This window comes from Sardina pilchardus, chromosome 12 (genome assembly GCF_963854185.1).
Source record: "Sardina pilchardus chromosome 12, fSarPil1.1, whole genome shotgun sequence".
Taxonomy (NCBI): Eukaryota; Metazoa; Chordata; class Actinopteri; order Clupeiformes; family Clupeidae; genus Sardina; species Sardina pilchardus.
In genome coordinates, this window is record NC_085005.1 from 31,729,696 (window position 1) to 31,755,257 (window position 25,562).

At 41.3% G+C, this 25,562-nt stretch overlaps 1 protein-coding gene across 1 annotated transcript; it reads right to left on the bottom strand.

Moving 5' to 3' along the window:
* Positions 1 to 17,047: 17,047 nt before the first annotated feature.
* LOC134097738 (cytochrome P450 2M1-like) lies at positions 17,048 to 22,896 on the bottom strand. The gene is made up of 9 exons (XM_062550677.1): positions 22,684 to 22,896; positions 21,522 to 21,684; positions 20,687 to 20,836; positions 20,151 to 20,311; positions 19,757 to 19,936; positions 19,482 to 19,623; positions 18,800 to 18,987; positions 18,306 to 18,447; positions 17,048 to 17,247 (listed from the first exon to the last, which is right to left on the bottom strand). The coding sequence occupies exons 1-9, from the start codon at positions 22,876 to 22,878 to the stop codon at positions 17,063 to 17,065; spliced, it is 1,506 nt and encodes a 501-aa protein (XP_062406661.1). The 5' UTR covers positions 22,879 to 22,896; the 3' UTR covers positions 17,048 to 17,062.
* Between the last annotated feature and the right edge of the window lie 2,666 nt (positions 22,897 to 25,562).

The window sequence follows — 25,562 nt, forward strand, 5'->3', positions numbered from 1 at the left end:
CTCTCCAGACGGCCTGCCTAGCGTTTCTGAATTCCTCCGGGTTGGTCTGATCAGCTACGGGGCTGTGCGTCATCATTGCCCTGGGACTTTTCTCGGCCGTCTACTGATGCAGTCAATTGGACTAAGTTGCCGTGGACTTTTCTGATTTTGTTTGCTTTTATTATTTATTTGATTTGTGTTTGTTTGTCTGTCTTGTATGTCTTGGTGTCACGGGAACGCTGGCGATTTTTGTCTTGTTTTTATTTGTAATTTTGTTTGTTTGTCTTGTTGTCACGGGAACACATGGCGACTATGCCGCTCCTTTTCGGCACTGTCTTATGTATCAGTCTTGTGTGTGAAGCGCTTTGGGCTGCACTTGTGCACGTTAAAATGCGCTATACAAATAAACATTACTTACTTACACTTCAATGTATGCACTCCACTCTCTCAAACACACACTCAGACACACACACACACACACACACAAACACAGACACACAGACACACACAAACCAGAATATAGTTCCTTTATCTCATCTGTGTTCTGTCGTGACATTTTTCCACTGAGAGATGTCAATCTCTTTCAAAACAGGACATGCTAGGCCACAGCCACAACCTTCTACTCCCTTAGTGTATGTGCAATATATTTGTGTAAAGTATAAAGTAATGTGTGAGGTTGTATGAGACCTAGTTATGAGACACACACACACGCACACGCACACACACACACACACACACACACACACACACACACACACACACACGTAAACATTCACACACAAATACACACACACATGCACACACACACACACACACACACACACACACACACAACCACATTTAAAAGCATGCACAGCTGATATATGCAAATATTCAGCATGTGAACAAACACATGCACGCATAAACCAGAATATAATTGCAGACAGAGGCAGCATGACAGACAGCATTACAGGGATGAAAGATGCTCCATCAGTTGGTTTAGTGCCATGATGGCTGAGAAATCTCCCAGTCTAGTGCTATGAGTCTGTGGCCAGATCAAAAATGAAATAATATGATTGAAAACATTTCATTAAAAATAAACATTACTGTATCATGTCATTCATTCTGGTGCTTCATCCTTTTTGGCCTTTTGACAAAAGTATGACACAGATCTGGCAGTGGGTGGGCAGGGGTGAGTAGACCTGCTGAGGAGGATGGCAGTGGGTGGGCAGGGGTGAGTAGACCTGCTGAGGAGCTGACTACACCACTAGGGGACTTTCACCCAAAGAATTGGTTCATTTACACTATTCTTCAAATAGGGCAGGTTCGTATATGGACAGGCCAGAGACGCGACTCAATACAAAAATACAGTTTATTTATTCTTCACATTGTCAATTGCACACACTTCATAAAAACAACCATCACACAGAGGTCAGATTAGATTACACACAGCAAGCGTTAGATCAAATGCACACAAATTAGATGAACTGCTCACAAAGTACAAAATGTGGGCACATGCACCCAACCACTAAGGGTTATGATAACCGTAATTAGACAAGTAAGTACAAGATGGAATTGCACACACACCGACACACCATCAACACACATCAACACAGATACAGGGAATATGGTAGGGCTGAGGCTTACCGGTGGGAGGTCAGCAGATCATTCAAATATATTCCTACAGTATATACAGGTACCCCCCCCCCCCACACACACACACACACAGAAGCTCACACATATAGAGAAGCACATACTGTACAAAGAAGCAAACACACACACACACACACACACACACACACACACCCACACACACAATTGTAGCATGACTGGCAAAAGTAGGGAATGGAGTAGGGATGGAGACAAATGGATAAACGTGACTTATTTTTGTGGGAAGAATGTGAGAATTTGCAGAACTGAGTGGCAGTCATATTTTATTCTAATTTGCTAGAAAACTACTATGAAAGTGAAATAGATTATTTGTACTGTAATATGGACATATTGTATTTTGTTGTAATTGCAAAGCAGACATGAGGCTTCTAGATGATTCAGCTGCAGATATAAGATAGCGTAGACTTATTTGCAACCATGCAGCTCAAGCAGAGATAAGTTTCCTTGCTCCCTCTCTCTCGCTCTCTCTCTCTCTCTCTCTCTCTCTCTCTCTCTCTCTCTCTCTCTCTCTCTCTCTCTCTCTCTCTCTCTCTCTCTCTCTCTCTCTCTCTCTCTCTCTCTCTCACCAATGTCAGCTGACCCCAGACAGGAACTGGAGTGATTACAGTAATAGCACTGGACCAGATCACACACATTCAGTATCAGCAAGAGACCATGGATGCTTCCTCAGCATTTAGGCTGCTTGGTGAGTGACACCTCTCGCTTTGTCTGTCTGTGTCTGTGTGTCTGCGTTTGTGAGTGTGTGTGTGTGTGTGTGTGTGTGTGCGCGCATGCGTGTATTTCTCTTTCAAAGACACAACTGACCTAAATACAATTGACCAAGTTATTTTCTCTGAGCATGCACTTTTCAAGGTTTTCAATTGACCTTCTCTAATATTTGGAAGATGAGATGTCACACAACATCCTCATCAACTCCTTTTGCAGGCCCTGACACCACTGCATATCATCCAGGGGGGCATTTCTAGAAAGGGTAGTTGGCTAACCAATGTCGCAATCTTTAAAGTTCTTGGATTTGGTGTTTCTAGAAAGTCTAGTTCGAACTCTTCATTGCAAACATGATCAGAAAGTTTGGTGGCTGGAACTAAAGTCCCTTAGCAGTCGCACTTGCGTTATTCACTTGTGCGGTAGTTCTGGTTGATGATGTCTTCAGTGTCAAAGGAGAAATCATGACATGTTTGTTTTTTCTTGTGACTCAATGATTGGGATATGCTGTTGGCTTAATGTTCGGAGTTCTTCATGAAAAAGTATCGAAGATGAATACAGACACGTATGCTGTTGGCTTAATGTTTAGAGTTCTCTATTAAAGTGTAACTGCACCCCATAACTCCACCCACTTCACATTTCTGAAAAAGGCTTTCAAAATGGGCGCGACGTTCTGAAATTTGGAAGGAAGGGGTTGAAGAGGGGCGAGATGTAAGGGGCGTTGATATAGACTGGGCACTGCTGCAGCCGAATTGATTGATTGATTTCGTGTCAATCTGGGAATGAGTGCTGCAGATACAGTATGGCTTATCACAGGTAATCAGGGCAGTAGGTGTTGGGGCGTTTCATTCCTAATTTGTGACGACCCGGTGACGTAGAGTCGCCAGAGAAGTGCAGGACTACAGTACATCAGCATTTTGCACCAAAATGCCATGGCAGGTTTCAACCTGTAGAAGGCGCAGAGAGCTATATCTCCAATACAAAATAATACAAAAAGTTACTTTTCTCGGGAAACACGATTTTTGTCAATATTAACCCTGGTAATAGTGTGGTTCACCACTTATGAGTAATTTCGGTAACACTTTACTTGACGGGTTCGTTCATAACACATTCATAACAGCTGTCATGAACTGCACATGAAGCATTCATGACTGTTTCATAAAACATGACTCAACATTCATACCAACCCTTTCATGAATGTGGAAGACAAAACGTCAAAAACTTGTCAAAATAAAAGTCCAACAATCGCAAAGCAGCATTGCTGTCTTTTTTGTTTTAGCCAACCTGATCGTGTCACATCTTAGTCAACGGGGAAGTCCAGTGTCCAGGAGAATTTATCTTTTTGTTTGTCTGCTTGTTGATTTTATGATAATAACCTCTGAAGAATGCATAGGCCTACTTGTCTACACCAATGACTGTATAGATATATAAAACAGGAATGTCCAACCATTCGAGGTCCACAGATGGTTAGTAGTTCACTTCCCAGTATGATGAATACTTCACAACTCGTATAGTAAAGTGACATTTGAAGTAGACTTCATAAAATATTCATGAGATGTTTACAAACGCTGGATGGATTTATAATACCCTGTATATGGATTACTAGATTGTTGGACTTTTATTTTGACAAGTTTTTGTCATTTTGTCTTCCACATTCATGAAAGTGTTGTTATGAATGTTGAGTCATGCTTCATGAATCAGTCATGAATGCTTCATGTGCAGTTCATGACAGCTGTTATGAATGTGTTATGAATGAACCCGTCAAGTAAAGTGTTACCGTAATTTCAATCAATCAACAGCTCAAAAAGCATATTTAAGGGTGCAGTTACACTTTACAGTAAAAGACGAATACTGACTGCCTTGCTTAGCTCATTCTTACTACTTAGGCAAAGTGAATTTGAGTGTTGGCTAATTGACCTTTGTTTTAGGCTGCTGTTATAGTATTCACATACTCTTAAAGTTTGTACACTGACCAATGGTACAATGGCTAGAGCAAGCCACTTCTTACTGTAATAGGACAGCATGAGTTTTATTACAGTTTTTTCCAATTGCTAAAACACAATTTTGAAAACTCGCACACAATTTTGAAAATTCACACACAATTCACAAAACCACACCCCAAATTGCAAAATACCTCAATCTACCTAGCAAAATGAAGCACTGCAACCAAAACTGCATACAGTATAACGTTACCAAAATCAAACTTTTGGACCACATGGCACACACTTCATGCTTTCACAAGATTTTTGTCTAACCAAATACACACTGTTGGTCATAATGAAAAACACTCTTATCTTTAGTATGCTTTGCCATAATACTAAAATAGTTTAAATTGCAGAACGTTCTTTACCTGCACATAAATATTTGCAGATACAGATGCATGCTGTTCAAACGTTCTTTTCACCAAACAAGTCAGTGCAACATATGCACAGCAAGTATATGGACTCTCCCCTCCCCTCTCATTCTCATTCTCACTCTCCCTCTCCCTCTTCTCTCTCCCTGCAATGTCTTCCATTTTTGTTGTAAAAAAGGTGCCCGTTCAATGGTTTTACTGTTTTGTTTTTATCTTTGTAAAGCATATTGGGTTGCCCTGCTGGACAAAATGTGCTATATAAATGAAGTTGCCTTGCCTTACCTTACCTGTGGTCTTTTCATAGTGCTTACTTCCTGATGGAAGTGGTATAAATTAAGCATTGAGGTGTTTGGCTAGGTGGCACACGTATTGGTCAATTAGCTCACGTGTGTTATCTTGGATGGCATTGTTTCGAAACTGCAAACATGTGACTTTATGTCAGATTTTTGTGTCTTATGCAGAAAACCATGTTCAGTGCATGCAAAAAGTGCCATTTTGCATTGCAAAATGTGTGTAAAGCTGAAAATGTGTTTAGACATTTGGAGACTTGAGAGGATGTGTTGCTCTCTGTGTGTCAGTTTGAATAATTGTGCTATGAATGTCATTTTAGTGTGTTAGCAATTGGAAAAAACTGTATTAGGTCAGAATATGCCTTCTTGTTTTCGACTATGTGCAGTTGATGATACATTCCAGATGTATTTTCAATCAGTCTTTGCATGCTAATTTATGTATTCCAAAATATGTTATTTAACTGCAGCAACTTTGATGTAGAATTATTCTGAATAATTACAATAATTAATATGGTCTAGTGTTAATTTGTATCTTTAAAACAGTGAGGGCAATTTCAAGAGCAAGAGCTGAAATCTCATATGGTTACAAAATCAATAATTTGCCTGAAAAATGTTGTCTATCGATTGTTGACGACATCAAAATTATACACTATGTATATGTTGTGTAAGAAATAACATATTTCTCAATGTTTGACACAGTGCTCATTGGACTTCCTCTGTCTAGCCACACTGAAGGTACGTATTTGTGTGTGTGTGTGTGTGTGTGTGTGGGTGTGGGTGTGGGTGTGGGTGTGGGTGTGGGTGTGGGTGTGGGTGTGCGTGTGTGGTGTGTGTGTGTGTGTGTGTGTGTGTGTGGGTGGGTGTGGTGTGGTGTGGTGTGGTGTGGTGTGGTGTGGTGTGGTGTGGTGTGGTGTGGTGTGGTGTGTGTGTGTGTGTGTGTGTGTGTGTGTGTGTGTGTGTGTGTATGTGTGTGTTTACTGTATTTGTGAGTGTGAAAAGCTGCTACATGCTGTCTGGGCTGCTTTATCTCTGCAGTCTGTATAGGCTCCCCACTCAGTGGCCATGTTGGTAATGCTCTTTAATTGGGCACTTATGGGGCAGCTATTCCTATTCAAGTGAATGGGGGGCATACGTAAGGGAGGTCAAAGTGAACGGGGGGGGGGGGCATACTGTACGTAAGGGAGGTCAAAGTGAACGGGGGGGGGGGCATACTGTACGTAAGGGAGGTCAAAGTGAACGGGGGGGGCATACTGTACGTAAGGGAGGTCATAGTGAACAGGGGGGGGCATACTGTACGTAAGGGAGGTCAAAGTGAACGGGGGGGGGGCATACTGTACGTCAGGGAGGTCATAGTGAACGGGGGGGCATAGTGTACGTAAGGGAGGTCATAGTGAACAGGGGGGGGCATACTGTACGTAAGGGAGGTTATAGTGAACGGGGGGGCATAGTGTACTTAAGGGAGGTTATAGTGAACGCGGGGGGCATAGTGTACGTAAGGGAGGTTATAGTGAATGCGGGGGGGCATAGTGTACAGTATTCTGGGTGTCACTTCACCCTCTACTACAATGCAACCGCTCAACCGCTACTTCCCACTCTTACTCTCTGGCAGGAGGTTTAGAAGCATATGGCGCTTCAGCAGAATCCTAATCCCCTCAGCCATCCAAATGCTCAACACGGCAAAACCCCCACAGATAAATGTATGCAATGCAATAATGTGTCCTATCTACTCACAATAATGTTTGTAAATGTCTGTGTCAATGTAGTGTATGAAATATATATGTCTATGTGCCATCTCCTATGTCTTCCACCATGTATGTACTGTACCATTCCTGTCCTGTGCCTGTGACCATGTACAATGCAGAGCTCGAAAATGTGAAAAAGAATCTCCATAAGGGGACAACAAATAAACTAACTTACTAACTAACTAACTAACTAACATGTTCCTTTGATAAAAGTGTCTTCTCCATTAATGAATATAATTGTAATTGTATGTTGCCCACGTCATTGCACTACAGAGGCCTGATTTTAATTGTTTATTCTTTGGCCACATAGATGCTACATGCAAGACCGCAGCCCAGGCTGATATTGTCCTGTTGGTGGATGATTCAGGGAGTATTCACAAACGCGATTTTGTAAGCATGAAGGAATCCATTGCCCGTATAGTTGGTGTCTTTGACATTGGTCCAGATCGAGTCCAGATTGGTGAGGTTTTCACAAATCACTACATCTACTGAGCCCCAATTCTCTCTGTCACTGTCTATTTTAGTTTACACAGTGTCTTGGTTTGTTCATTCCTAGGTCTAGTTCAATTCGCTGACATCCCACGCACTAAGTGGCACCTCAACTCACACAAGACCCGAACCGAGCTGTTGAATGCACTGGACATATTGTTTCAGGATGGTGGTGGAACTGCAACAGGTTCATCATGTTTTGATTTTTTTAATCCTGGTAGAATTCAACAGAAATGTATGCAGGCCTGTTTCCACCACTTGAAAAACAGTCCACAAACTAAGGCAACATTTTGGGATACTGTATATAAGAAATAAGATATTTGAGATACTAAAATCAATATTTTGAGATTTTAAGTGAGAAAGTCAACGTTTTGAGATGAGAATGCTATGCTACATTTCTTAGATACTTTTCATCCCTTAACTGCCCTTTATATCTCGCATGTATATGACAGAAAATCTAAAATCTCGATTTCCCCCCAAATGCTAAAAACTGGTCTCCACATGCTTTCTGACATTTCATCGTAGCTATAGACACAAATGGCATAACATGTCCTTGTCTTCAGATCATTCATCAAAATGGACTTAACTTACAGGGAGGGCCTTGAACCATGCACTCCAGATAAATTTCAAAGTCGATGTTGGAATGCGAAGAAAATCCAGTAAAATTGGAGTGCTCATCACTGATGGACTCTCAATGGACAGTACAGTGTTTGCCTCTCAGAAACTGCGTGATCATGGCATTGAGCTGTATGTCATAGGTAAGCACCTGTTCTGATGAGGATACAAATATTGTAAACTACATCCAGACAATGTCTTTTTTTAGGGAAGACCATAACTATGTAGGAAAACAATGCCAAAATGAGTTCTGAACACATTTTCACACATATAATGGGAAAACATAATTAGGAAGACCCCGGACTGTTGAGTAGCTAAAATCGTATATCGGGCAAGCATGGGGCAAATTCATTCCCAAATAGTGTAGGCTACAATTCAACAAGCTAACCTAACCAATAATTATGACCGCCGCTAGCATAACGGTCATATCGGGGCAATTGCTCTGTCGCTAGTTTGGAGTTTAACACGGTTTTAAACTCGGTGGTGACGCAAGAAGTCACATGACGACTTAAGCTCCATTGCTGTGTCATATGCACCTGTGGTTTAATCTGCTGCTTCTTTTGACTTTGATCTCAATTGCTGTGTCTTCAAGGACATTCAAATCACCCACTAGAGGGCGCATTTAGTGTGTGTTAGTCTAATCTCGAAAGGGACATGGTTTTACGGTAGACTAAACCATAGTTTGCAGGATAGCTAGATAGGTGACAGCTTACGCTTTACAAACCGACACACACACACACTGTTGGCTAGTTTGGACTTATTACAACATACACAGTAGGCTACAATAAAGGCTACAAGATAGCAGTTGCTTAAGTAACAAAGAACAAGTATTGGTAAAATAAATAGCCTAACGCACAGTAGATCGTACCATCAACCCTCAATTATGGTCTTTATTTAGGCTACTTAGGCTGTGCAAAGCAAAGGCCTTTATTTGAGGCAGACTTTCAGGCAGGAACTATTTGTTACGTGCGTTTTATTATGAGACCAGAGAGACATGCGTTTTGTTTCTAGCGGCACCGGTAGGCTATTAAAAGCAGTAGTTTTTGGTTTAGTTTGGGGTTTAATTTACTTTTGGACTGTTTGGTGATGTTGCTAAATGTTGAGACTGATGGGCACTGAAATATGGGGGTATATTTGAAGCTTCACTATTAAGTTTCATGTCGTTGAAAGGGATTTGATTCGCTTTCATTCATTGAATGTGCGCTGTGAAACCTTATTGCGTAGCCTAGCCTAGATTAGCCTAGCCTAATTTTTTTTTCATGGGTTGGCCTACTTATGAAACGTAAAAGGTAAATTCTCATTTGACCATGCTATACAGTTAATCGAAATGGTTAGTCTCCACAGTAAGCCCCTTCTTCAAGTTGAGCCTGGTGACTACAGCGATGAGTTGTTTTGCATAGCCTACAGCCGAGCCATCTCGCTACAACATTGCGAATGCATTGTTATCGCAAACCATTTGAGAGTTTAGAGCTGTAGGTTAACATCAGAATCACGTTCAACTTCGTGCGCAGCTGCGTGTTAAACTCCAAAACCTCCGTTTTAAGGAGCACGGTTTTATCCCATTCTTAATCCATATGATGTTGGTCCACCCTTTGCAGCTACAGTATAAACGTTTCTATTCATCTGGGAAGGCTTTCCACAAGGTTTAGGAGTGTGTTCATGAATTTTGAATTGAATCTTGAATTTTCGACCATTCTTCCAGAAGCGTATTTGTGAGGTCACACACTGATGTTGGATGAGGAGACTGGCTCTCAGTTTCCGCTCTGATTCATCCCAAACGTGTTCTGTTGGATTGAGGTCTGATGGAAGTCTTCTTGAACCGCTGCCTCTCACTGTAGAGCACACAAAAATACCAAAGTTCATTCTATGAGTCTGTACATATAAACAAGAATAGATTAGTAGGCTATATCATCACAGATAGTCTCCTGGTTTCTCACACAGGTATTGAATCAGCCCTAGCAAAACCTCCCAAAAATCTCTCTGGTCCTGTCAATGGAGGAAGTCTGAAATTAGTGAAATAATACAAAATATAACTTATAGACTGACTGCCTGTCTATTTCTCCACAAACGCACTTCTGTTTGTTAAATTAACTGACACTGCATTTTTTTCTCGTAAATGTAGTTGATTTATTTGGGAAAATACAAAGTCATTCTTTTTTTTAAGGTGAATACTTAAGGAAATCTCCATGGCACCAGGATTCCGTTTTTACAGTGTAACAAATATTGATTATTTTCATAAAAATGTGTGTGTGTTATTTCACTGGTTAGCAGCTTGCTAAGGCTATGCTGTATAGGTGAACGATTCCCATTTTACAAGTTTGTTTACTATCAAATTGGCTTTGTAAAGGTTATATTACAGTAAGATGACAATCTTGCGTACCTTTAAAGTGCAGCGCAGTGACAGAGACTGAGTGAAGCTGTTGTCACTGGTAGGAACATTATCCTTTTTTGGTTTTGACAAATTTGGTCCCCTCTAATAGGGCTCGGGATCATGACGTGAAAACTTTGCTGGCACAGCCATATTGGCAGCCTCACTCCTTAGTTTACTATGGATTACTATGGATTTACTCCCACCTATTAGTGTGTTCCAGTTACTTAGTTTTTGCCTTTTTGGTCGTATGTTGCTGTGTAGTGGGGTGTAACAGCGCAACCCACGATCGCAAGAGGAAAAGAATCGCTAGTACTATATTTCTGCTTCTTGTCTTCTGCATCTGAATGAATGGATATTACGTTCGGTGCGCTACCAACATGCCGGTAATATTCCTAGAATGCAAGGCGTGTGCCCGAGCCCTATTCAGGAATGACCTACTGTACTACATTGTGTTACTCTAAACACTGTAACTGATGGTGTAACTGATGGTGTTACTCTAAACACTGTAACTGATGGTGTAACTGATGGTGTTACTCTAAACACTGTAACTGATGGTGTAAGTGATGGTGTACTGGCCAACAGGTGTTGGGCGTGGCGTAGATGCTGATGAGCTGAGGCTCATAGCCTCCGATCCTGAGGAGGACCATGTGTATCTCATGGAAGACTTCTCCTCTCTGGCCGATGCGAATGATATAATCACCAACATGTGCAACAGTGTGAAATGTCCAGGTGAGTCATCATTTTCCCACTGATTCAGTTCCCTGTTCCTCCCACTCTGGTCCTGATACAGAATCACATAAGACAGACCATTAGATAGGTAGAAATCAACCTACAGTTCTTGAGTTTAATAATGATTGTTTAATAAAGTACTTACCTGGATCATTCAAAGTAATCATGACCGCCGATAGCGTCATAATTATGACCGCCGCCTTTTTTTTTTTTTCCTTCCTGAATTTTTGGTCAATGACTCCCCGGACACCATATAACACCAGGGCACATGAAACTGGGTGGGCATGTAGCCTCAGGAGACTTTTACGGAAAAAAATTGTTTCGTCCCCAGGGGCCACTCCACCCCCGCGCTAGTTTAGAAATGCAGATCCAACATTAAGTGTGTCCTTGTTAATCAGTTGCATCTCTGTCTGTGTATTCTTTAGGTGTTCAAGGACACGCCCCCTCTGTGTTCTCCAGTGCAGGTGGGACAGCTACTCTACCCTGTGCTAATGCTGATGTGCTTTCTCCACACTGCTCCGCTACTACATGGATATATAGCAGCACTGGAGATAGTAAGAGGCTGTTTGTAGATGGAAAGATATCTTCTTCAGCCACAGACAGAGCTGAGAGACTGAGTCTGCTGTCAGACTGCTCTCTCCATATTACTACTGTCACCACCGAGGATGATGGTCTGTATATCTGTCGGCAGCAGGGAAAGGGTGTACTACATGGGTCTAAAGCTTCCGTTTATCTCACTGTCCTTCACGGTAATTCAGGCAACAATTCACTTTGCACAATGCACATGCATTACATTACAAGTGTGTCTTGGAATATTTAAAGCAACACAAAAGAGTTTTTTGTACCTTAAAATAATGTTTCCAAAATCATTTCAGCAGTTCATCAACTCATAAGAGGGTGAATGGCATTTCTGCTTTCACTTCGCGGCCCTCTATTTGCTATAACAGCACTATGTAACTTTACGAGGTGGGGTAGTGTATCTGTAGTTCGATGAAATGAGACATCAGAAACAACAAATATGACTTGCTCCGATGTCGCAATACATCATACTTTCATAAAATCATGCAACATGCTCTACCTTGTCTGTCATTTGCTGGATAAACAAATAGCATGTGTGCAACAGAGGAAAAGTGCTTTAGTGTTGCTTTAAGGAACATTTTTTTTAAGGAATAATCATCATGATGATCATTTATATCTATTAACAATTTCTTCTGCAGTGTCTGCCTCCCCCAAGGACACTGAGATGGAGCCAGGGAGTCATGTGACTCTCACCTGCCACCTGCACACACTTGACAACTGTGGGAAATCAGTGGCGAATATAGCAGTCAGTCTGAGCTGGATGGATGAGGCAGGGGCTGAGGTGAAGAACAAGAACCGGATCAGCAGAGAATCTCCCTGCTCCATCACCCTGGCGACAAAACTGAGAAATCCAAGCCAGAACCACACTCAGGTGACATGGATATGCACTCTGACTGAAGAAGGGCAGGTTCAGACCTCTGCCAACTACACCATCAGTGTCAGAGGTTGGTGACGATCACACATTTGTCATTTCAATTCGTCAACAAGAGAGGAATATCAATTAAGTAATTAAACCAGTGGGAATACTTGTAAAGTATACAATTACATATTGAAACTAATGATGAATAACCAGATGAATATTAGTTTCAGGACTGTAGCCTAATCAATGAGATTATGATAGGACTATGATCTTTGAATTTGTATAGTCTAGGACTATAATCTGAGATTATGTGTGGACTGTAATCCATGATATTTTGCATTGCAGTATTATAATCCATGATTACTGAGTGCAGTGTCTTAAAATCGTTGGGTTTTTTTTTAGGATCAGGCGATTCCAACAGTTCCATTCCAGTACCATACCCCACTCCTGGAGCCTTATCAGACTCAGGTGTGTGTGTGTGTGTGTGTGTGTGTGTGTGTGTGTGTGTGTGTGTGTCACTTTTTTTGTTGGGGGGTGGGGGGTGGTTGAAGGTGCAGTTAGAGCTAAGCTTCATCAAGGGAGGGGGGAGGGGGGGGGGGGGTTCATGAGCTGAGACCACAGTGACATTATTCTGCTCGCATGAGATTTTTAATCAAGAAGCCGTGTCATTTATGTATTTAATTAGCCCTCTAGCCTATTTCATGAGTCTGTATAAATGTATTGGCTTCCTCAAAATTCCACGGCACACTTCACTTTGCCTCACGGCACACCACTGTTCTATATCATTAAGTAGAATTACCTCCGCCAAGGAGGTTATGTTTTCATCGTGGGTTTGTTTGTTTGTTTGTTTGTCTGTCTGTCTTGTTTGTCTGTCTGTTAGCAAGATAACTCAAGAGGTGATGGATGGATTTCGATGAAATTTTGGGTGTGATCCATACCGTCACCGATTTCGGAAGCGTTTTTTGTTTTTCGATAAGTGATGTAATAGCATGGTATGGTCACGTGGTGGCGATCTAGGTTAGGTTCAAATGTATGACAACCTAGGAAGAACAATCCAGGTGGAGGTCTGCACTCTCTTTTTCTAGTTATGTATGTAATTATGCCCTTTCTTTCGGCTAATATCTGTTTCTGTCTTCCTCCCACCCTCTCCCCCCCTGTCCCCATCAGATGTCCATGTGGCTGGTAGAATTGCTACCACTATCAGTCTGTTTGTGGCTATGGTCATAGCTGTGGTCATCTACAGAAAAAGATCAGGTGAGAGGACATCTGCAGATACACATACTGTACACACTGTATAGCCTGGCCCCCGCCTGACTATGTTCTTCCGCTCATTTACATCTCTCTTCATACTCTGTCTGGTAAAGCTTCATCCAGCTTCATTTACTCCGGCAAATGCATCTCCGTCCAATCAGTGAACAGAGGGCGTTCCCAAGACCGCTTACATTTAAGTTTCAAGCCTATCGTTATCGTTGTGTCCCCCATGGTTATCATACGTCATTACCAAATGTTAGTGATAATTCAAACTTCAGACAAGCGTCCACAAAGGAAATAAATGTTTGCCAATGGATCTAGGCCAGACACTCTGTGAAGAAGAGAGTCTGGTCTCCAGGCTACTGTAGTACACTCCTCACTCTGATATTTACCTGACTGTCTGACTGATCCTACCTGTCTTCTTTCCCTCAGATGTTCCTCAGGGCAAACCAAACGCCTCTGTGAGTAAAACGTACACATACAGTAGACGATTGATATGTGTGTTTTATTTTCATGAAGGCCCACTACTGCAGATACACACTGCTCCGTGCACTCTTTATTCTACTGATGTGTGTGTGTGTGTGTGTGTGTGTGTGTGTGTGTGTGTGTGTGTGTGTGTGTGTGTATCTTGGGCTGACTGATACGACTCCACCTGTCTCAGTGTAGAAGATACTGACACACTCTTTCTCTCTCTCTCTGATGGTCTCTGTTTCTCAGGTGATCCTTTAGGGCCCAATTATCTCTGTTAGAATTAAACAGACACCTATTTTTCCCTCTTTTTCTTTAAGGCCCAAAGAGTTCCCTCTGCTGCCACCAGGGGGTCTCTGTAGCTTCGTTGTTGTGTTGGGTTCTTACTGTAACACCCAGCTGATACCTTACCACACTCCAGAGCTCATATCTCCATCAGCTGCACTCAAACCAGAGAACAAGCCTGAGTTACCACAGGCAGGGAAGACGGAAACCTTCAGTAGCATATCTGGGGAAATTACGGTAGTTTCCCGCATATAAGCCGCATTGTGTATGAGCCGTAGGACAGTGTTTTATGCAAGTTAAAAGAAACAAAACCATATTAACACCATATTAACTGCCCCCCTGTATTAACCTCATAGTTGAAGAATGTTTGCAAAATCAATGTATAAGCCGCGGCTAATAGTCGGGAAATTACGGTATGTTTCAGTTGTTTGTGTGAGAGCATTTCAGTTGTTTATGTAAGTGCTTTTCAAGATGTGTGAGTTTTTTAGCATAATGCATTTTATATGTTTATATGATAGACGAGATTTTTCAGCTGTGTGTATGAATGTGTTTTATTAGTTTATGAAACTGTTTCAAAAGTCTACACATTAACGTAGAGATTTTCAGTTGTAAATTTGAGTAAATAATGTTTTTTTTTTTTATTTTATTTTATTATTTTTTTGAAGGGATGGTTGGGAGTAATTTCACCAAGGTCCTTTGCACCATCACTCAAACGTCCACACATCGACACAGCGGTAGCGGCCGCAGCAGAGAGTAGAGGCCATCAGGGAAGTGTTATTTAAACAAACTTCTCATGTACTTACAATCTCTCCAATGCCTCGTTTTAGGAGTACAGGCTCTATTTGTTCTACTGTAGAAGTTTGGTACCATTCTGGGCAACATTAGTGCGGTAATTTACGAGATACATCATTGGTTCCATTAGCGTCTGCACTCAGCCACTCGGCTGATAGCATCGTCATGGTCATGTTACAAAGGACCCTGGGGTGAAATTACTCCCAACCATCCCTTTAATCGTATAACATCTTTTGTGTATGTAAACGCGTTTCACTTGTATGTGAGTGAGCTTTTCAGGATAGTATATTTACAGTACATTTAGATTTATTCATGTGGTAGACACAAATTTCCAAGGTGACTTATAGCAGGATAACATTTAAGATTTGTAAGCATTTTTAAGCATTTTAACATTTAAACTATACAGAGCTACAACTGCATCATTCACATATGGCTTCACATATATTTGAGAGTTATTTTCAGCTGTGATTATGACAGCATATTATGCATTTGAGAGTGCTTTTTTAATAGTGTCTGTTTCACTTTTTTCATGAGAGCTTTTTGGTGGTATATGAGAGCAAATCATTTTGTAGTGTGAGAGAGCTTTAGCTGGGTATGTGTGTAAGCTCTCTCTAAGTAAATACAATGTTAGTAATTGCCACAAGGGGACAGTAAAGTACCAGACTACTCTCACCCACTGAGTAAAATGTAAAAGTAAAATAAAGGCATAGGTAGATATCACAGATATAATCCAGTGCCAGTGACGTGGTCCCTTTGTAACGCTAGTTAATAAATTAAATAGGTTACAGTTATGGATGTTTTTTTCATTGTTCACTGATCAATTGCGCTGTGTATGATTATATCGTAATTTTGTGTTTTGTGAATTGTTTTGTATTTGTATTTCTGCTTGCATTTTATTTCATAGAAGACATTTTCTATATAAATATAAATTCTTATTCTTATTAAATATCTATGCCCAGTGATTCAGAGAGTGAATAGGTTTACTCCAGTGGAGTGTAAATGATTGTTTTGCCCGACTTTTAGTAAATAGCCTGTAATAGTGTCATTATGTGCACTAGCCAGGGGACTTCACCAGAGATGTGATAGTTAGGCTTGTCAGCATCAAACATCTTCAAGTGTATGTACTGTATATATATAGCCTTTATATATCCAGTGGGGAGAATAAGTATTTGACCCCATGCTAAAGTTGACTAAAAAGAGGAATATAAAATCATCTTTTGTGGGGCTGTATTTAAGGAAGAACATTTATTTATTTAAGATACATTCTTCAATCACAAAGAAAATGTGTGTTCTTAGGTTGGATTTTTAAATTTTTTGTTTTAATTAAGGCATTAAGATCAAAAGATGATTTATACCTCTTTTTAGTCGACTTTATCATGGGGTCAAATACAATAGCCAAAACAATTTAGCCAAGTTATGCATCATATGTTCTATGAAAACTTTACTTATTTGCTACAGTATGTCAAATTGCTTATTTTCAATATTTCTTAACAAAAAAATAAACTGTTTGGTTGCTAATAATGCAAGATGTATTAAATGTACCGCATTCATCTAAGGCTTTAATATTTATTGTTTTACTTTTCACATTTCAACATCATTTAAACTGGACAAGTTAGCATGCACTGTAAAAAGAGGCCAATGTGTAACAGTATAGCACATTTTGCATACACTGTAGCAAGAAAGAAAGAAAATATGTATTGACAGTCTACATTTCAGTTACAGTTCACCTTTTTAATTTGACAATGATGACAGTGAACATTGGCATACTCAAAACAGAATCAGACTGTTTTAGTTATGGAATCGTCTATGCCCTGGGTTTGGCGTAGCACTGGTAGGTGCGAGGTCCTGTCGTCTATCTATGCCCTGGGTTTGGCGTAGCACTGGTAGGTGCGAGGTCCTGTCGTCTATCTATGCCCTGGGTTTGGCGTAGCACTGGTAGGTGCGAGGCATGCGGCCAAAGCTGCTGCATGTGGGGTTGGTGTCGATCTCCTCTGCGGGCCGCGTGCCCACGAAGGTGAAGCGCTGAAGAAGAGAGCAGGTGAAGAGGAAGAGCTCCGTCCGCGCCAGACCCTCACCCAGGCACACACGCCTCCCTGCAGGCAAGAGGATAGAGAGATAGAGAGATAGATAGATAGATACTTTATTGATCCCCAAGGGGAAATTCAAGACACCAATAGGTTAAGGGCCAGACCCTCACCCAGGCAGACACGCCTCCCTGACACACAAGAAGATAGAGAGATAGAGAGATAGATAGATAGATAGATAGATAGATAGACACTTTATTGATCCCCAAGGGGAAATTCAAGACACCAATAGGTTAAGGGCCAGACCCTCACCCAGGCAGACACGCCTCCCTGACACACAAGAACCCAACAGGTTAAGGGTCTGTGTTAACAAAATGTGTTTGTTTTTTGCGCCGACGGCGACTATTTTCAATACAAATTCTATGAAGCTCAGCGTTCACAGTGCGTAGCACCCTCGGCGTGATAAAGCAGTGTGTGATTTTGTTAGTGTGTACTGTACTGTCGGAGTAAACATTGTCAACATGGCTAAGAAGTTTGACTATCTTGTTGTAAAAGTGACACGGGAACTTGCCATACATAGTTATTGCTATAAATGTTTGCTTTTGAGGTATAAACCAAGCGTTTTGAGTAAAGTATACAACTATTCATTGGTATAAATGCTTGCTTTTGAGGTATAAACCAAGCGTTTTGAGTAAAGTATACAACTATTCATTGGTATAAATGCTTGCTTTTGAGGTATAAACCAAGCGTTTTGAGTAACGTATACAACTATTCATTGGTATAAATGCTTGCTTTTGAGGTATAAACCAAGCGTTTTGAGTAAAGTATACAACTATTCATTGGTATAAATGCTTGCTTTTGAGGTATAAACCAAGCGTTTTGAGTAAAGTATACAACTATTCATTGGTATAAATGTTTGCTTTTGAGGTACAAACCAAGCGTTTTGAGTAAAGTATACAACTATTCATTGGTATAAATGTTTGCTTTTGAGGTACAAACCAAGCGTTTTGAGTAAAGTATACGACTTTGCAGGTCATCCGCCTGTGTGCTGCATGTGCTGTGTGCAGATGTTCAGAAACGCACCAAAACTGAGACAAACACCCTTGCAAGATGTTATACTGACATACCTAATCCAAAAGCCACGAAGCCATCATTCTTCTTAAATCGTCCCTCTTCGTCCAAGAAGTTTTCGGGGTCAAAGTTATTGGGGTTCTTCCACAATCTGGGATCATAGAGAACTGAAGAGAGCAGTGGAAAAACAGTAGTGTCCTGCAGGAGAGAAGACCAAGGGGACCTTTAATCACTCAACGACACGTTAAGGGCCTGTTTACATGAAATAAACATAAAATGTGTCTTGTGTGATCAGAATACAAATGTTCAAGTTCTAAATACAAGTGTAAACAACCACCAAGACAGAATGTGATCAGATCATTCACATCACTTAAATATGCGGTCAGGGATGCATGCTATATATCTCTGTTGTATTGATATAGTATATGTAGTCTCCTCCCCCCCCCCCCCCCCCCCCCAAAGTGAAACCAAATTTCAGAGTAATGTGTACCAGCACACACAGTAGCTGCAGCTGTAGTTTGGCACACTGTATGTGAAGGAACGCTCTCACCTTGGGGATGTAGTAGTTCTTGAACTCTGTGTTGACAGCCACCTTGTGAGGCACGGAGATGGGCGCGATATCCATGTTGCGCTGGGCCTCGTGAATAACCGCGTCTGTGTACGGCATCTTGAGCCTGTCCTCCATGGACGGGCTCCTGTCCTGGCCAATCACCTCATCGATCTCCTCTTGGACACGTGCTAAGAGGGAACATTCCAGATGTGTTCATCTGTATCTATTCTAGAACATTCCAGATGTGTTCATCTGTGTCTATTCTAGAACATTCCAGATGTGTTCATCTGTGTCTATTCTAGAACATTCCAGATGTGTTCATCTGTATCTATTCTAGAAGACCACCGCGGCCTCACCTCACCAGCCTCATATTGCATGCTGGGAAACCCAAGCATGTAAAACATGCTGCTTGTGTCACTGTAATAATGCACCTCTGCAATAGATACCACTGCACTTATCACTGTATCTAATGAAGTACCATTAGTGGTTTCTATATTTAAGGAATTTCTACAGCTGCAATACATAAAGCTATATAGTGTGTATATGGATGGATGGATGGATGGATGGATGGATGGGCGGGTGGTCTCACATCCCAAATCAATAGACATGGGAATAAATGACCAGAAACTCCCACATTCATCTAATGAAACAACCATGTCAGTTTGCTGGGTCTGAAGTGAACCTTGTATTTGCGGGTACTTGATCATCAACAGCAGCATTTGTCTCAGGCTTGAGGAGGTTGTCTCAGTTCCAGCTGAGAACAGGCTCCACACACTGCCCAGCAGGTTATTATAGTGAAACTCACTATTTGGGGCGTCCTTCTCCTGAACAGAAGAGCCACAAGTGGCCAAAGATGAGTGAGCATGCATGTCAACAGCAGACTCTGTACTATCTGTTAGATGAATAACGTGACTATGGGAGTTTGCCATTGCACTCTATTTCTAAGCAGCCATTTACCTGAACCACTTTAATCAAGAAGGCCTCCATGTAATCCCGTGGCGTGGAGTTAGCATCCAGGTGCTTGAGTCGAATGTCTGACTGCCTTCTCACATACTCCCTGAACTTCTGAAGCATCGCAAACATGTGTCTGTGTTTTCCGGGTAGATACTCCATAATTCCTGGAAAGATGTTGTAGAGCTAGAAGAGATTTTTTTTTACAAATAAAGACAATGATGAAATCAGAAATTTCATAAGTAACATAATGGAAATATAATGTTACTACAAAAGCAACAAAAAACATATTGAATCCTACGTCCATTACCATTATACAAAACTGACTACTTACTGTAAGCGAAGCCAATAATTCTCACAAAATTATTATTTTAAGCAACTTTTTTGAAAGCTTCAGTACCATGCCAATTGGGCTACACAATACGTGGAAGTAAGTGCAGACTGTAGAGTAGAGCATCAGGAAGTCTGGGTCGTCGTACTCAAACCGCTGTCCGAATACGATGGAGCATATGATGTTGGACACGGCTTTCCCCAAGTCCTCGCTAGGTTGGAATACCGCACCTGCAACAGATATTTACTTCATTTCCATTTAGGAGCGCAGTTCATTTGTCAAAATGAAACTGAAAAATAAAAAGTATACGTCATTTTGTTTAAGCTGTTAACCTTGTAAATCATTTAATTTTTTGTTTAAAATATTGTAGCAATATTAACTCATTCATTATTTCACCATTGATGACTGATTGATTGATTGATTGATTGATTGATAGGTTGATTCATTCATTCATTCATTCATTCATTCATTCATTCATACATTAATATGCTCAACAGCTGCCCTCTTGTGTCAATGTTTAGTGTCTATTTAAAACAAGATGATTTGCACTGCGATTTCACTACATTGTACAACACGCAGCACACAGTGTGCCGTGGTCCCCTCACCCTCATGCTCTGCGAAGGCCTTCACCAGACTCCTGGCCTCCTCCTGCACCCTCTGCTCTATGCTCCTCTGCCCCATCCCAAAGTTCTTCAGCGTCGTGACGGCGTACCGTCGGATCTCTCTCCAGCGGTGACCATTGCTCGCCAGTATGCCTGTTGAGAACACGGAACCAACACTGTTTAACACTAGAACCGCCAAGAACGTCAAGTAGAACTGCCATGAATGTAAAAACTACTAGAGCTGCCATAGTGGTCATTCTGACTCATTATTTAAACTAAAAGAATGTGTAACACGTACACTCAACATGTTGGTGTGATTTAAAGGAGCACAACAACATTTCTGGAGATTAGCTGATTTATCTCCCTCAGAGTTAGATCAAATGATATATGTCATTCTGGTCTCTAAGTGTGCAGTGTAGTCTGATGCATCCACCGTTAGCATAGCTTGGCATAGCTCATTGAAGTGAGCTGCAACTATCTCCCAGAAGTGACAAAACAGCTCAAACAATTGTTTTTTTATTATGTACGTGTTGTGACTAGTATAACTACAATGTGTACAACTTTCGATGTTAAATGTAACACAGTGATTTTCTATACATGCTTGGAATTACATTCTCACTCACTATGCAAATCACTCGACCAAAGAAGCAGTGCTTTTCCTGAGTGAGAACATAATTTCATAGTTTGTATATGATTAGAGAATCATCTATTTGTAGCCTATATGTTGTAACTATACTAGTCACAACATATAAATGGGAAAATGTTGGGAGTTATTTATTTATTTATTTATTTATTAAGTTGTAAGACACGACTAATTTTGTGAGCAGTGTGGGCCCACCGTATCCTCTCGTTATCTTCATGGACATTGGGTACGCCGCCCTGTCGCTGAACTCCTCCCCCTGGGTGACCAGCGCGTCTCTCAGGGTCTGCAGGCCAGAGAGGATGACCACGGGCTTCGGGCCCAACCAGATGGTGCAGACCGGGCCGAACCTCTGACTGAGCTGGGCACAACACAGCGTCCACTTGAGGTCATCCCTATGTTCCCCGGGTCCTATGTTCCCCAGTTTTCCCCAAAAGGGTCCTATGTTCCCCAGTTTTCCCCAAAAGGGTCCTATGTTCCCCAGTTTTCCCCAAAAGGGTCCTATGTTCCCCAGTCGCAATACATACCGGGGAACATAGGACCCTTTTTGGGAAAAGAGGGGAACATAGGACCCTTTCTAAAATTTAAGAAAAAAAGGGTCCGGGGAACATACAGTAGGACCTGGGGGACATAGGTACGCTCCCCGTGCACTTTTACTCACAATCACTTCATGCTGTTTCACTTTGAGAAGATATTGCTAGCTACGTGGGAAAGCAACTGTTGCCGAAACAATTAGTTCATTCATGGCGTGTTTCACCACAAGAAGATATTGCTACATGGGAAAGCAACTGTTGTGGAAACTGAGGAGGGTCACAGAAGCCACAAGGCTTCCCTTCTTTCTGTACATGCAGTGTCTCCATATTGGTTGTTATCTTGGCAGCCACAAACAACATGTTTGTAGATTTAGTGCTATTGTTCTGCCACTGATTTAAGCATTATGCTTGGGTAGTATTTTTAGCCCATAGCTAAGCCTTTTCCCACAACAGTTTCAAACTAAATGTGTTTTATCATACAAAGAAGACACTCTGTCAATCTCATTATTGTTCATATTTGTCTGATAGAATCAGAGAGTAGACATCCACATACTCTGAGTGGACTCAGTTTGTTTAAAGCACGAGCTTAGATTTGGTTTTGCCACAGGTTGAATTGACCAAGCACATTTCTTCCCATAAAGCTTTTGCTAATAGAAAAGTTTTTATTATATCAATAAAAAAAAAATCTAATGATCTTTATGTAAATGCATTAATACAAACAAAATGCAACAACATTTAGTGTCATGGAGTGGGGGAATGTGAAAGAACCAGAGGAGAGCTGACCACAGAGAAAACATCAAGACAAGACCCGTGTCGGTTGAGCTCACCTCCATGTAGGTCTTATACGGCTGTTTGATGTCAATCTGCAGGATGTTGCCCAGGACTGGTATTGGAGGGGGACCTGGTGGTAATCTCTCAAATCCTGTCGGCCTTCCCCGATTCTTCCAGACTAGAAGTGCACTGATGACTCCGACAAGGAAGAGCAGCAAGTGGCTGGTCTGCAGAAAGGGAAGAGCGTCCATCTTGGAGAGGGTGTTCAGGGCTCCAGGCACAAGGAGAAGTAGAATGGTGGTGAGGCTGGTCTGATTACAGTTTTTGCTGAGCACACACACACACACACACACACACACACACACACTCACTACTAAGTCCCTACACACACACACACACATTACACAGTTCGTACCGAGACGTCAGACTCCTCCCACAGTCATGGGAGAGGGAAGGTCAAGTAACATTTATTGTTATTATTTATTTCGGAGAGCTTCATACTTGCTGATAGTGTGAACAAAGTAACAGTATAATCAGAGGTCTATTGTTTCTACTTGAAACATGTGAAGTAATCAAGGCTGAACCATCAAGGTATGAACAAAAGGCTGTCTGTCCAGTTTTTATCATTCATATAAGGTATCTAGTTCATTAAAAGGTCCATGTTTTCTCTAAGTGTTCACTCTTTACAATATCAACACATCCTACCTTAAATTACAGTTGCTAATAATCTAATTACCTACAGTATGATTAGCAGAACCATGAAATAAACTGATCAGTCTGGAGAACAAGTGGAGCTGGCATCTACAGTGGGGACATTAGTTATGTACAGAGAATGACTAGAGAGTAGTACACACAATCTCCTAGATCTTTTACATTGATTTCATTTGAACTTGATTTGTACATTCACTGGATGCACTCTTCAACCCACTTCAACGGCAGACATCCACCATGGTACTGTATCCAGGTAATCGGGACCAGTCAGGTTTTATCTTATTATTACAGCACAAAGTGATCTTATGACCCAAACTGGACAATACTGTCTCTCCTCTCACATCTGACCGAGGAAACATGACATCTCTGTCAACTGACAGCAGATAAAGAAGACACAAAGTTTGCCATCCATGTGTTAAGTTCTTTCTTTTCATTAGATCAGTTACAACTAAAACATTTTACATATGTCATATTTTTTGTTTAATAAATACATTACTGTTTCCATTCATACCAAAGTGATTACTGGTAGTTCTGCAATGAGGAAACACAGAGAATGTATCTCTTTTCTCAAGATCCTGTGCGCCTTCTGCTTGACACTAATGAAACATTGAAACAAAAGGCAGATCTTGTGCTGCATCTATCTCACCCTCAGGTCGTTGGTGTGTGTGTGTGTGTGTGTGTGTGTGTGTGTGTGTATCAAAGTCATGTGGACTTGACTCAGACGATCAGCAACACTGCCAGAGCACAGGGGATGGACGCCACCTTCCTCTTCAGTCCTGCCCCTTCGTCACTGCCCCCTTTGTGTTGTTACGCCCCTCTGCACCCCCACTGGCCCTGCAGTGACAGTGCAGCAGCCTTTGGGTGGTGTTTGGGCAATAATTGCCCTAATTGTGTACACCTGAAGGAGTAGATAAGAATCTCCTGAGTTGGCCTTCAGGGGCTGGTATTTTTCACCACACCAGAGCAAGCCATGCTCTTGGGTGTGGGTGTCTTTTTCATATTGAACCCCTAGATTTTAGAGTGTATATATATATATATTGCAATAAACCCTTTATTTTTGATAAACTCTGATGTCCGTCTCCATATTATGTTGCGGCTTCTGAGCCGGCCGTAACATAATCAACAATGATGTGTGTGTGTGTGTGTGTGTGTGTGTGTGTGTGTGTGTGTGTGTGTGTGTGTGTGTGTGTATCTAGTTGATTATGCTCTACATGATGCTATAGAATGTTGTAGGCCTTGGAGGTTTGATCATTTTGGTTAACAAACTGTTGCTGTGTATAACAGACCGCGGTCAAGGAAATTGGGGTTTGTGCTTCTTAGTCACATCTTTCATATCACTCTAAACAATGTTAGATTCAGTGTTCAGTGTGTGTTGTGAACGGTTTTCTTCTCGGCAAAAGCCACAATGAAATGGTAACAAATAAATGTAAGGAGACATGGAGGTCTTTTTTTTTGTTGTTTTCGTTTTGGCAAGCAGCCGTTTAATATGTGATATAATGTGTAGAATCTTGAAGGTCCAGGTCAATCAGTGTTCCTGGCTATAATTCTAGCATGAAGACAAAAGAAAATACCAAACAACTCAAAGAAAAGATTATTGAAAAGCATGACTGAATGGATACAAACAAAATGTAAAAAAAAAAAAAAAACTTCTCTTGGAGTTCAGTGAAAAGGAGTATGAGGAATATGGCGAGAGTGTAAATGTGCCTAGAGCAGGCTGTCATAACTGAGACCGAGTGACCAATAAAGAAACATAATGGAAGGGGAGGTCACCAAGTCACCTACAGTATGACAACTCTGTAGCAGCTCTTTAGAAATGGGAGAAACTATGCATGCAACAACTTTTGCTCGAGTTCTTCTCTAGTCAAAGTTCTATGGGTGAGGGGCAAAGCCCTTATTAAATCTCAAGTGAATTTTGCCCAAAGACATGTGGGAGACTTGGTCAACGTTTTGGTGGTCTGATGAGACCAAAATTGAGCTTTCGGCCATCAGACTACTAGATTCTATTTTGGTAAACAACAAACAATGCACATAACCAAAAATGCCCCATTCATAAGCACGGTGGTGGTAGCATCACGCTGTGGGGACACTTCTCCACAGCAGGCACTAGAAGGCTTGTAAAGGTAAAAGAAAAATGAATTCAGCAAAATATGAGGAAATCCTGGAGGACAATCTGATTCAGTCTCACAGTGTCAAGATTTGAAAGACTAACTGAGACCGATCCACG

Excerpts from the sequence above, each read along its gene's own strand:
- LOC134097738 (XM_062550677.1), bottom strand. The coding sequence starts at position 22,878 with ATGGACGCTCTTCCCTTTCTGCAGACCAGCCACTTGCTGCTCTTCCTT. Across the intron at positions 21,685-22,683 it reads CGTATAAGACCTACATGGAG|CTCAGTCAGAGGTTCGGCCC; the intron begins GTGAGCTCAACC and ends TGTTGTGCCCAG. Across the intron at positions 17,248-18,305 it reads CTTCGTGGCTTTTGGATTAG|GGAGGCGTGTGTGCCTGGGT; the intron begins GTATGTCAGTAT and ends TCTTGCCTGCAG.